The 14,514-nt window shown below is 38.2% G+C and overlaps 1 protein-coding gene across 10 annotated transcripts in view; it reads right to left on the minus strand.

The window, feature by feature from the left end:
* Window positions 1–14,514, minus strand: part of LOC107144575 (gamma-secretase activating protein) — a 160,452-nt gene that overhangs the window by 130,271 nt on the left and 15,667 nt on the right. For all 10 annotated transcript variants that reach the window (XR_007341598.1, XM_048786199.1, XM_048786198.1 and 7 more), the window contains exons 3-6: window positions 14,165–14,221; window positions 6,707–6,776; window positions 6,343–6,396; window positions 553–641 (exon numbers count right to left, since the gene is read on the minus strand). Coding sequence is in view for 8 of the 10 variants with exons in the window: in XM_048786198.1 (XP_048642155.1) it covers window positions 553–641; window positions 6,343–6,396; window positions 6,707–6,776; window positions 14,165–14,221 (270 nt within the window). In the remaining 2 variants the exon portion in view is untranslated. The remainder of the gene's footprint in view (window positions 1–552; window positions 642–6,342; window positions 6,397–6,706; window positions 6,777–14,164; window positions 14,222–14,514) is intronic.

Here is a 14,514-nt window from a genome sequence, read left to right on the forward strand (position 1 = left end):
CATAGATAATAATAATCATGATGGTGACATGAATATTACTATGGGTGGGGGGGGCGGGGGGAGAGAGGAGGAGAGGGAGGGAGAGAAACTCGGGATTTAACCTAGGGGCACTCTACTTCTGAACTGCAATCCCAGCCCTGTTTATTTTTGCTTTGAGAAAGGATCTAAGTTGCCAATGCTGGCCTTGAACTTGCCATCCACTTGCCTCGGGCTTCCCAGTTGCTGGGTTTACAGGTGTGCACCACTGCACTGGGTAAATAAACCGTTAATGTTTACCATAAACATGTTTTCATATCCAGTGTTTTATCATGTCAAACATATTGCCTTGCCATCAGACAAGTCATGGTGTAGCAGAATCAGAGAAACTAACACTTGAGTTCCTAATTTCCATGTTTGTAAAGGAAGAGGCAGTGTATCCAGCTGTATCCATCTACAAGATTGCTTTGAGGATTAAATGTGATAATGCATGTGAAAGCACTTTGTAAATATTTTTCCACTAGGTTTCATACCTTTTTATTAATGAGATAAGTGATAAATGACAAGCTTACTTACCTGTACCCAAATATAGCTATCCACTGCTTTTAGAACCTTCACATTGTTAACAGGGTGGATTTCAACCAGCAAAGTTAAGCACTTTGATCCTACAGAGAAAAGAAGGCTTTTAGAAGTAAATATTAGAATATCATATTATATTTTCCAAAGCAAGTAGGGAGAGGAATTCCTGGTAAATCCTATTACACCACACAAAGCAATTTTCCCATCATCATAAAGTCCCTTGAGGTGACATAAACTGTAATTCCATCCCATTTCCACTCTCCAGGGATAATGTGTGACTCCAGGACCCCCAAAGAGCAATCACTGTGCCAAATGACCTGCCTTCTACATTCTTGACACTGTAAGGAGGCTGCATTGTATTATGAGGACCAAAGGATGCTCAAAAAAATGCAAATGTCAAAAGGAAGTTTTTGAGCATTCCTGTAAACAGCAACAGACACCAGGGGGAAAGCATCACATCTGAAATACAAGTGGTTTTTGAAACAGAAGATGATGTCATTTTGAACCCTCACTAGCAATGGATGCCAGTGCCTCACAAACTGGGTTCCAATGGCCTCATCTCTCCGCAAATTATTGTGATTCTAAGATTTGCAATATAGGTACTTCTGAGTTTTGAAAATGTAACGGTGTTTCCTATTGCATTAAGCCGTTCCTTAAAGAAAAGGAATCTTCTTAAAGTTCACTTTTACCCTTTGTCACCCAAAGTGAATTTCAGGGGTAGCTTAGTACCTAGCATTTGTAAGGCTCTGGGTTTGATCCCCAGCATGGAGGCGATGGTGGGGAGTGAGCTCCAAAACAGAGAAAACATCACAAGGCAATATGCTCAAGGCAAGGAACAAGCTCCCATCCATTCCTCAGCCATTTCGAACATAGCTTCACAGGTCCCCTAGGTTTCTAAGTCTAAATAAACACATCTCAGTGTCACTTCAATTTTGCAGCACAATGGCAAACATTGTGTATGAAAGTATAAAGATATTTCTGATGCACAAACATGTTTATGGCTGACAGCACCTATCAGTAGGACAGGCTGGTTTCCCTCAGGAACGGTGATAATGGCCCACTTAGGGCCTCAGTGTCACATCTGAGCGAATGTCATAAAACACAATGATTAGGAGGAAGTCCGTGGGCACAGGCTGGAAGGGGTTTACCACAGATACCCAAATTTAGGTCAGAGATCCCCCTCCTCCACTACTAACCCTCAGAAAACAAAGTGTTGCCTTGTATTGAGTGCTTAAGTCTCTAATAAAGATCAGGTGCTCTCACAAGGATTTTATTTTGAATAATGTACAATCTGGGAACAGTACAATAGCCTGAAAATCAATACCAATTTTCAATATTTAAGAAAGTAACATGACAGCACTGATTTTTAAAAAAGGTAAAGAATGTGAAACAATTTCTGGGATATGGCTTAACAATGAAGGATGGACCGTTCTATTAACATGTCTCTTAAAGACCACTTGAAAAACCAAGAGAGCAATGAGTTATCTAACTGTAGACTAAAAATCAAATGTTTGGGCAGGGGATGGTGTCACATGCCTGTAATCCCAGTGGCCCAGGAGGCTGAGGCAGGAGAATCACTAGTTCAAAGCCAGCCTCAGCAAAAGCAAAGTGCTAAGCAACTCAGTGAGACCCTGTCTCTAAATAAAATACAAAATAGGGCTGGGGATGTGGCTCAGTGGTTGAGTGCCCCCGAGTTCAATCCTTGATAACCCCCCAAAAAATGTTTAATGAAAAAGAAAAATACTTATAGCTCAGGATAAAAATTCTAGTGACAGGTTTGTACACCAATTCAACAGGGTTGTATTCCACATAATTGGGACAGAGGCAAAGGTAAACAGGCTTAGAAATCTGCTGGATGATTTAAAAAATGGTTCCAGGAATAATAAAGAAATTGATGTCAAAGAATTTCACAAAAAGAAAAAAACAGAATAGAAATGTTCTATGAAAGGGGAGAGTGGGGTGGAGGCAAATTTCCCTATCAATATTTTAATGTGTAACTAAATTATTAAATAGGATAAACAACATTTAACTATTTTATCTCTTGCAATAAAAGTTAATGTATTCCAACTTGGGGGAAAAATTGGGGTGGGGAGACTGACCAAACTTTCTCACTGGAAAAATAATCAACTCATATTTGGCCTTTTTAGTATGAATTTATACTCAAATAAGATAATCAGCTAAATTTTCTTATCTTCAAAATGAGATGATCTTCAAGAAAAGAAGTATTTCTAATTTTCTCCTTCTTCAGTGAAGCCCAGACATTTAGTTATATAACTGCTATAATTTTAAGAGCAAATCTTTGCAAACAGGAATTTCCCTCAGTAGCATACCATGTGCTTTCACAGTGGAGCCGAAAACATTCTGGATTAGAATTCTGGAGACATCATTCCTAATCTTGGCTCTGCCACTAACATAATATACTTTTCAACATATCACCCAAGTTTTTCTAGGCCATAATACCTTGTTATTAAAATAAAAGACTACAGAAACAGATTATTTCTATAATCACTCTCAGTCATAAAAATCCTATGATTTCATGAAGTGCTAAACTTGTATTAAGAATGTAGGAAAATCAAGTGGGGCATAGAGACGCACCTGTAATCCCAGCAGTTTGGGAGGCTGAGGCAGAAGGACCGTGAGTTTAAAGCTAGCCTTGGCAAAAGCAAGGTGCTAAGCAACTCAGTGAGACCCTATCTCTAAATAAAATATAAAATAGGTCTGGGGATGTAGCTCAGCAGCCAAGTGTTCCCTGAAACCACCCCGCCCCCACAAAAAAAAAATATAAAAAAATCAAAATATCAGTGGAGCCTGGGAGGATATCACCAAAGGGGAACTTGCAACCAGGCAGGATATGGATGTCCCAGGAAGAGACACAGCAAGATTAAAGTACAGGGACAGGCATGACATGGGAGGGAAGAAGGTGGCGGAAGAACCTGGTCTGATGCAAGAGATGGTATATCTCAAAAGTTGGTGACAAGGTTGGGAGAGTTGGAGGAGTTCTGGCTAGTGCGGCTCCTGAACTGAACCACACTTTGAAGCTCTTCACTGGCCCTAACACTGAATGGATCTCCAGGAGTCAGTGGCAGTGGGGCCCCAACACATGTGGTCACCCCAGTTGCTGCTTGCTGGCAGCACTGTGGCAAACGCAACTCCACAGGGGACAGTGTGGAGGACAGCCTGGACCTGGTTTCCCAGGAAAAGCCATTTTCTAAATAAAACACTAATTCTGTGTGGTCACAGCCAAGGAGAGAAGCACTGTTGATAAAAAACTGCATTGTAAAACATGTGGATCAAAGAACTCTGAAAAAAATGTTAGTTTGTCTCTTTTGCAATGAAAAAACAAATCTCATTTTAAGTGACTGTTAAGTAACACCTTGTAGCAAACTGTGTGTGTGTGTGTATGTGTGCGTGTGTGTCTAATCAAATGGCTTACAAGATTATTTATGGAAAGGTTAAGTCTTTCCAAAATATCCATCCAAAGGACAAAACATTAGACTCTAAAATGCTTTTTGGTTACATCATTTCTGAAATCTTAACAAAATGAAACCTTCCTATGATGAACACTGATGACTTATATCTCCACCCCCAAACTCTCAGCTGAGCTTCTGACTTGTTCAAATTCCTACCTCACTTCTCTACCATGATGTCTGTGAGGCATGTCGAACTGAGTGTGCTTGCAGGGCACCTCAGAATTACTCATTCTAGGGATGGAAACAGGGAACAATTAGTCCCATTTAGTTCATTGATACTGAGTTGCCCTACTGTGCATCACTTCCAACCATACTTCCTGGCTGAATAAGTATAGGCAATAAAGAGATTTTCCCAAAGGCCCCAGGCAGAAAGTAAGAAGTAGGCAGAGCAACTAAGGTAAGGCACTGTCAAATTACACCTAGACAGAGCTGGTTCTCACCTCAGTGGCCAGCATAAAAGGTAAGCTAATTAAAGCTATGAAATACCCAATGCAATAACTAACAATATTCATTCTAATGTTTTTAAAGATACAAGCAGATAATCTCACTATAGGTGCAAGCTTAAAAGACTGAGCAAGAAAATCTGCATATAATTTACTGTTTTATCAAATAAAATTTTAAATTTGATCTGAAAGGACATGTTATAGCATAGTCACTAAAGATTATTGTTCTGTACAACAATTATGCGTAGATGAACATCAAGTAAAAGATACAGTTGCAGCTGGGTTTAACAGAATAAAGTATGTCGAAGGCTAAAAGGAATGAGGCACAACAAGAACTGGGAGATACAGGAAGCAAATCTAAGGTTGTGTATAGATGCCCAGTCTCACCATCTCAAGAAACCCAAGCAGTGAAGCCTTTCCTTTCTCGGACAAAGGGGTTTATTAGCCCAGGAGATCGAGGCCAGATCCTGTTTTTTTGCAGACCCTTGTTTTAGGGGTCAAGATACCAATGTTCAAGATCACATTTTGCTTAAGTTAGTTCAGTTCTATCTCCTCCAAAGTGAGCTTTGCACCTAATTTTAAGAGGACCAGAGAGTTCTGGGGAACTATCAAAAGGAGGTACCGAAGCAGGTTCTCAGTGTATCAAGGCAAGGGGAGGCAAGGGCAATGAATACAACGAGATGTCAGGGAAAGCTCCGGCCCACCAACACCTGCCATAAGCTATTATGCTGAGCACTCCAAGTAGGACCCGTCCAGACTGAACTCTGGTCTCCTTGCCTCTCAAAGCTGCCTCTGGGCGGGGAACATGTGTCATGAGAAACCCAGGATTCTTTATAGGCCTCATATGGAAAAACAGGTCTAAAGGGTTTTTCCATCAGATGCTGAGTGGGAACTAAGCTAACAAAGAAGAAATTTAAATGCCAAACAAATAGACCAGATGGAAAGCACCTGGGATCAGAACAGTACGGGATTGATACGTGATCCACTAGACCAGAGGTGGAATGGTGGTAGTCCACATGCTTGCTCCAGCCCACAGGTGGTGGTTATTGCCTGGGCAGGATTTTTTAAAAAACTTGAACCAACTTTTACATACATATATATTACATAAAGGTCCCGACTTCTCTTAAATTGAAAAGCTGACCCTGCTGGACTTACAGCCCCACAGGACAACGAAAAGTTAAAGCTGAGTAGTGGCTTCCCCTGTAAAGTCTCCCGTGGGGGATCTACACCACATCTCTATAGCTCTTGATCTCCCTCCCACCCCCTATAAAAGAGAAGAAATATTTTCCAGTTTCTATGTTAAAATGGAAACAAGACACTATTTTTCTTATTTACTTACCATAGACAGAAATTACTCAATACTGTTGAGTTATGGACAGATGGATGACATAAAATGTTAGATTAAAAAGGTGAGGGTTACATGACTAATAAAGTACTAAGTGGGCCTTGGCAAATGAGAAATTTTTTTTTTATTGTGTATTGGTAGGCTTTTCACAATGTGCTCGGTAAAAGTCATTACCTAATCAGGAATTTTTTAAATGGTATTTGGGACTTCCCCAAACTTTTTTTTTTTCCTGACAGCTTCTGGCCATAGGATTCTAGTGTCATATCAGCCTCAGTCTTCAGGTGATATTTATCACCTTAATACTTTTGCTATTTACTGTTTGATTATTTTTTGGACCTTCATGCTTACTTGAAAAATTAAATAAGTCTTAAAATCTTGATCACGCTTAAATCATCACTGCCTTTTTATTCTAAGACAAAGCTTTTTCTAAAGATGCTTGGAAAGACAAAGCTTTTTCTAAAGATGCTTGGCATTTGACTTAGTTCAATAAATCATCTACCATATATCAAGAAAAGCATAGTTTCATTACCTGGTTGTAGCTCATTCCTTCTACCTTCTTCAGTAGATTTAACTAAACTTGCAGCTAATGGAAAAAGGAAAAAAAAAATCCATTAGCAATTGATACATGTAGTATCTTATTAAAGTTTACCATTTTATACCTGAAGTAAACGAGTGTTTAAAGGCTTTGTTATGGAACATTAAGGTAGAATGCAAAGGATTCTTTTTTGTAGGTCTACTCTGCAGATTCTTAATTTCCAAAATAATTTCCCAAGAACATTTCTTTCCCAGACCTATAGTTGTAGAATAATCAAATATCCTAAAATCCAATACTTTAAAACTTTTAAAAGATGTAGTTAGTTCTTGATATGTAGCAACAAGAAAGATTGACTTACCAAGTAAAGTTTTCTCCCTGTTGACAGAGCAACTGACAACTTGCAAGTCTTTCTCAAAGGTATACAGATGCTATTAAAACAAAAGTTTTCCTTTTTAATTTGAAGTTTTATATCAAATAACAATGGTACAAAAAAATCCCACTAGGCTTTGTATCAAGTATTATGGTGAAATATTTCACTAAAGAATACTCAATGAACTAGTTTATCCATGCTGAGATATTGTGCATTATTTTAAAGACAAGTTTGCTATTGTAGGCCATATTTGACACTGAAACTTAGCCATGAGATAACCAAACACAGTGGGTAAGCACACAGACATTGGAGCCAAACTAGTCCCATGTTCAAATTGTAACTGTCACTTGGAAGCTGTGTGACTCTGGACAAATTATTCAATCTATCCCCCCATCAATAACTTAGGAATCACAATACCTATCTCATATGTTGTTAGGAGGATCAAGAGAAAGAACAAATGAAGTCTTTAGTATAATGTGTGCCACACATAATAAGTACTCAAATGTTGGTATGGTAATTATTGAATAAAGTTTTAATCAAATACCCAACTGACCATGATATCGTTAGTTATGTCTCGGGGACTAGCACAAGTGTATCTCATATTTAGAGAATTAGCAAATAAGTTGTCTGTAATCTTTTTTCTTATTGCTGTTTGAATTGTTCAAAATATCAGAAGACTCCATTTCCTGAAATATTAAAGGAAATGAAAACAGTCACACAGAAGGAGGGTGTAATGTGCAGATTGAGGAACTGGAGACAACTGCAGTTCATTAAGCAAACTCCTTTCAAGTTTACCCAGAAGATAAGGGAACAATGGAGAGTCTCAGACCTCAGGAGAGAACGGGCTGAGGGAAGTAGTGAATGGCAGAAGTAGTTAGAAGGTAATTAGTACTTGCAGGCTGAACACACTAGACTGAGTGGCCAAAAGTTGTGAAAAATACTGGGGAAATCAGGAAACAGGAAAGATGAACTGAATTCCTGGAATACATTTTGGTTTTCTTTGACTCTTGCTCCAAGGGATTCTAATGTATAAGAAAAGAAGGATCATGTAGATATTTAGTTTTTTAATGTTTTATTCTTTTAACTATAAAACAACACATGAACATAGTCTCAGTGTTTAAAAGATGAAAACACTACAAAGTCAGTCAAAATCTTTCATATACTAGTTAATCCCAACTCCCATCCAAAAGGGAGCATGTTTATAATTTGCTCTGTAGACTTCTAAATCTTTTAAAATAATTTTAATATATTATGTCCTCACAGTTCATAGCTTTAAGTTTTTTAAAACATAAATGGAAGGTATTATCCTTACAACTTGCTTTTTTCATGTAAAAATATGTTTTGGAGAGACTTCTGTGACAGTATACATTTATAGACTTCTTAACCCTTTAATGGTTATATTGATGTCCCAAGAACTTATTGTTGGCCCCTTAGTTTACCGCCAGCTTTAAGGTATAATGATCCAATGTACTTTTATATATATCTTTGTAAGCACATACAAGTATTTCTGTAGAATCATACCTCAAAGTAGAATTTGTAGGTCAAAATGTATGCAAGTATTGAATTCTTCCATTATGAGCATCAAAAACTCTCCCCTAACCTAGCTTATGCAAAAAGGCAACTACATAGTGGCTCATGGAATTGAATAATGTAGGGCATATGGCTTCAGCATTAGCTCGATCTAAAGCTGGAAATAACCATTCTTTCTGTTATCTGGGTTAAATACAATTTTAGCATCCATGCAATGACATTCCATGTTCTATTCCTCAGAGCCACAGTAGTCCCAACCTCATTCATCCCTCACCACACCCAATGGAAGGGTCCATGTCCAAATTCCCAAAGTCTATTATACAGTTATAGTCAACCAGCTTATGTCATATTCACTCCTGTATGCACTAAAAAGGTAGGTCTGCCTAAAACAGAGAGGAAGTAGAAGGTACAGAGGGTGAAGAAGAAAAGGTTTGGGAATCTGCCTACATATGTATAACTTATTGTTTTCCATTTGGCATGGCAAAGAGAGAGATCATTCAATCAAAACTTGAGAGATCAAGACCAAGGTAGAGTAGACACACTTTCCCCTATTTTTCCCACTGTAGGGATAAAAATACTGGACATTATATCCAGAAGAAACCTAAGACCAAAAAGTAGAGAAAAGAAAGCTGGAGGTGTAACTCAGTAGTAGAGCACTTGCCTAACACTGCAAAAGGAGGAGGAGGAGAAAGAAGGCAGCCACAAATTCTCTAGGGACCTCAGGTCCCAAAGAATAAGAGCTGCCAGTTTTTGCATCTCATATCCTAAACAGGAAACTAAAGAAAAGAACACAACAGAACTGCTGACAGGAACAGACAGAAACACACACCCATTATCTCCAGCCAAAGAAACCAGAAAGGGGGAACCTTGCCTGGCAGAAAAGTTCTAGACTATACCAAATACCGTGGGGGAAATGCAATCCTGCCCCTACTTCTACCAGCAAAGGCTGAGTGGGGAGACCAAATTCCCACCTTTACCCAGCTGTAACAAGGTACCACTCTCACTCTTGCCATATTTCGATCAGAAAAGATCAAATGGGAAATAAAGACTTGGACTGGGGGTATAGCTCAGATGGTAGGGTGCTTGCCTGTCTTTCATGCACAAGGTCCTGGGTTCAATCCCCAGCACCAAAAAAAAAAAAAAAAGAAGAAGAAGAAAAAGAAGGAAATAAAGACTTTTATCCCCACCTGATAGAAGTGAGCCTCCAAGACCTTCATGACCACGAGTGTCATGTGGGAATTCTGTACTTCTTCCCAGACCCAGCACTAAGAAAGTGCACTTTCCCCTTCTTCATTGAGTGGTGTCAGAAGTGGCTGAATGGCAAGTCAAAATTTTTACTACCACCCAGTGACAATGAGGCCTCCACCTACCTACCTATCACAGCAGGAGATCAGGGAGTGATATCAGTAGAGGCCTAGAAGGCAGCCTGAAATCCCGCCTCTGTCTAGAAACACCTCTCAACTGGGTGTCAAAGGAGGCCAAGTGAGGAATCTGGACTTCCACCCCTACCTAGGCGCAGTGAGGTTGTAACCCTCATTCTTCAACAAGAACACCTTCAGAGGAGATACAGAAAATTTCAATAAGATCTGGATTCTCATACATAATACTTAAAATAGCTGAGACACAATGGAAAACCATGCACAATGCCAAGAACAAGGAAGTTTTTTTTTCTCATTCAATTTGAAAATAAGAATAAGCATCAAGATGATGGAGGTACTGGAATTCTCTAACAAAAATTTTAAAGCAGACATCATTAAAATGCCATAATATCTCAGTAGATACATATAACATACTAGCAGAAAGGACAGGAGAATTGGTGAACTTAAAAAATATAACACCACAAATCACCTAATCTGAACAACAGACAGAACTATGGAAAAAAGGAACAGAACCATATCTGTGAGATTAAAAAGACTAAAAACAAACAAACAAACAAAAAAAGGCCTAACAATCATGCAATTAGAGTCCATAAAAGAGAAAAAAGGTGGGAATTTTTAAAGTATTTGAAGAAATAATGACTGGTCATACTACAGTGATAAAGCCACATCAATGTTTATAGCAGCTCAATTCACATAGCTAAGCTATGGATCCAACCTAGGTGTCCTTCAATAAATGAATGGATAGAGAAAATGTATGCATATGCAATGGATTATTACTCAGCCATAAAAAAGAATGACTTTGCTGGTAAATGGATGAATATGGAGACTATCATGCTAAGTGAAATAAGCCAATCCCAAAAAAAACAAAGGCTAAACATTCTGATATATAGATGCTAACACATAATTAGTGGGGGAGGGAAGAACAGAAGTTCATTGGAATGAAGGGGAATGAAGGGAGGTGGGGGAATGGAAATAGGAAAGACACAGAAATTATCAGATATAACTTTCCTATGTTCATATATGAATACACCACCAGTGAAACTCTACATCATGTACAATCAAAAGAATGGGATCCCAATTAAAACAAGTTATACTCTATGTATATATGTCAAAATACACTGTCATATATCTAAAACAAACAGATAAAAAAAGTTAAAAGAAAGAAAAAAGAAATAATGGCTGGTGACTGAAAACGTCCCCAGTTGAGCAAAAGACAGCAGATTCAAGAAGCAAATCCCAAACAGGAACAATCCAAACAAATACAGAGACATACAAATCAATCTTCAGAAAATAAAAGGACAAAGAAAAATATTTTTGAAGCAATTAGAAAACAAAAATGACAACTTGAGTATAAGAGAAAATCAATTTGAAAGTCAACAGATTTCTCAAGAGAAACTATGGAGGACAGAAGGAAATGACACATTTTTCAAGAACTGAAGGAAAAGAATTGTCATGCTGTATTCTATTATTAGAAAAATCATCCTTTAGGAATCAAAACAGACATTCTCAAAAGAAGGAAAATTGTGAGAATCTGTCATTGCCATACCCACCCTATGATAATAGCTAAACAAGTTCTTGAAAGAGAAAGGAAATTATTTTTGAAAGGAATCCTAGAACACTGGGAAAGAAGAATAAGAAGTGCAAAAAATATGGGTAAAACATAATTGACTTTCCATCCCTTGTGTTTTCTAAATTATGGTTGACAATAACGGCAAAAAGTGTATCATCTGATGTAGATCTTTAAAAATGTAGAAAAGGAATGAAGACAACTTTAAATGCAGGACACTGAATGAACTTAATAGGAGATAAGGTAAAATGTCACATTTCATTCAAACTGGTAAAAAGTCAACAGCTGCAGATATTCATGGTATTGAACAGTTCTGTATCTTGATTGCAGTGGCAATTTCAGGAATCTACACATAGATCTACACATAAAATGACATAAAACTTGCTGGGCGCAGTGGTGCACACCTGTAATCCCAGCAGCTCAGGAGGCTGAGGCAGAAGGACTGTGGGTTCAAAGCCAGCCTCAGCAACTTAGTGAGGCACTAAGCAACTCAGTGAGACCCTGTCTCTAAATAAAATACAAAATAGGGCTGGGGATGTGGCTCAGTGGTTGAGTGCCCCTGAGTTCCATTCCCAGTAACTCCCCCCTGCCAAAAAAAAAAAATCCAAATGGCATAAAACTATATATGCACATTCTACCAATGTCAATTTCCTATTAACATTATATTAATTCATATTAATATTTAATGGTATACCTAACTTCACAACATCCAATAATTGGAGAAAACTGGGTGAATTGTATGTGAGACATAATTTAGGGGGGAAAAATAAAAGAAAAAAAAAAGCTTTAAGATTCAGACACCAAGATCTAGCACCACAAAAAAAGCACCATCTCTCTCTTGGCAGCACACAGTACTTAAAATTTTAAAGCCCAGTTAGGCTTGGCATCCAAATTCATTCTCTCAATAAAACCAAAGGGCCAATAAAGAATATGTAGGTTGTAAGACTTTTGAGTGTATAGAAGGGATGGGGAAAGAGAGCTGTGCTGTTTTAACGTGGCTCCCAAAGTTCATGTGTAAGGAAACTTAACCCACTGCAATGTGTTGGGAGGTGAAACCTAATAAAAGATCATTAGGCTTTGCCCTCTGCAATGGATTAGTTTTGTCATCTCCAGAGAGGGGTTATCCATCACTGAGTGGGTCTGTGATAAGAGTAAGCTCAGTCCCTGCTACCCTTTCACTATCACCCTTCCACCTTCTGTCATCAAATGATGTATCAAGAAGACCCTTACAAGATGTGGGTACTCAATCTTGGACTTCCCAGCATCCAGAAATGTAAGAACTAAACCTCTGTTCTTTATAACTTCCAAATCCCATTCTGTTATAGCAGCAGAAAATGGACTAAGATAGCAATTAGGTATAGGAGCAAGACTTGCCTATTTATAAAAGCTAGCTAAATTTCCCATGAATTTATTCTTTAACTGATTTATTTTCTGAAATCATCTTCATATTTTGAAATCCAATGAAGTGCTGTCACTGGAAAACATTTGAAAAGCAGCCACTGTGGAGGGAACCTATCACTGTCAATTCAGTAAAAAAATCCTTCACTGAATTACTATGGCTTATAAGGCAGTAAGCTGAATGCAGTGCAGATGAAACACATTGGTATGCAAAATGCTCCTCACTTTTTTGGCGCTCATAGCCTTAGCAGAGAGAAATATGTCCACAAAAGATAGATAGTAATACCTACCACTATAGAAGACTATGATGTCTTCTCTCTAGCCATCTTCTTAGAATTTGTACCACATAGAAATTAAGTTAAGAATTACACTAACATGTGAGATTTTTTAAATCTGCATCTATCCCAAGACTGTATATTGTAACAAGATTTGTCTTGGTCAATACTGGGTCTCCAGAAGCTCAGAGAAGAAAACACTGAATGTATATTTGTTGGGTCAGTGAATAAATGAATGAGTAAATGAATGTGTGTGAATAAAAGGAGTGGAGGAAGGAGAAAGACCAGAGAATTAACAAAGCAAAATATTGGCAGTCTAAAGAGTAAGGTGACTGGGAGAAATTTGAAAATGACCACACAGAATATTTAACTTCAAGGATGTCTAACATCCTTAATTAATTAAACCCTAAATTGCTTTTATATAGGCCCCAAACAACTCCCTTTTCACACACACACACACACACACACACACACACACACACACACACAATTAGACAAAGCTTATCTACATCAACCAAGGCCTTATATGAGTACTTTAGAAGAAAATTAAGGAAAAAGGTAATGAAGGCTTTGCCAAGTTCCAAACCCTGAATTGTTGAAAAGGAGCAAGAAGCAAGACAAGGGATGGTTGAGCACAAGCAGAACTCAGAGCCAGAGGTCATTATGAAATGACCTGGAGGGCTGGGGATGTGGCTCAATCGATAGCGCGCTGGCCTGGCATGCGTGCGGCCCGGGTTCGATCCTCAGCACCACATACAAACAAGGACGTTGTGTCCGTCGAAAACCAAAAAAATAAAATATTATAAAAAAAAAAAAAAAAAGAAATGACCTGGAGCACACAAGTCCTGGAAGGGCACTGGATTTCCTAATTCCTTATAGGATGTTGGAAAGCTGGTTTAGGCCAATTTTACTTAAACTCAAAGGACTAAGACTTCATATAACATTTGATTCAGGAGGAGTCCTTATTATTTTTTTAAGATAATGGGGCCAAAGCCAGCCATACTGGCACACTCCTGTAATTCCAATGACTCAGAAGCCTGTGGATCACAAGTTCAAGGCCAGCTTCAGCAATTTAGCCAGACCTGTCTAGAGATATAGCTCCATCCACAGTACAAAAACAAACAACAAAAAGATAATGGGGCCAAGAAGTAGTTTTTTAAAAATGAGCAGAGAAGGCAGGCAAAGAAAAATTTTATAAAATGAAGTGGGAATTTTTATCTAGAAAACAAACAGTGGAGGCAAAGAAAACTCTAAAAGCAGTAAACAATAAGTAAGCTATGATTTATGTGATGTTTACCTGATTTTTTCTGGTTTGGCAATCATATAATCCAAAGACAATATTTCTCTCATCATCCTAAAAAAAGAAAAATAACCAGATGTTTATTAAATGTCATAGTTTAGGAAGTTAGGCTAACACTAGTTTTAAGACAAACCTGCAATAATTCAATCTTAGCAATTAAAAACTCTAAAGGAGGATTTTTTTTTTTTCCCAAGAGTGCAGAAGAGAGAAGGTCACTTTCCTGGCTGCTCCGTGGCACAAAACCAAGAAGGCGTAGACAGGCAGCTTCTCAGCAAGGCAGCTTTTCAGCAAGGCAGCTTTTCAGCAAACAAAGTGAGTGAACAAAGGTGGGGTGCGGGGGGGGGGGG

Source organism: Marmota marmota, unplaced genomic scaffold, assembly GCF_001458135.2.
Source record: "Marmota marmota marmota unplaced genomic scaffold, marMar, whole genome shotgun sequence".
Classification (NCBI taxonomy): Eukaryota; Metazoa; Chordata; class Mammalia; order Rodentia; family Sciuridae; genus Marmota; species Marmota marmota.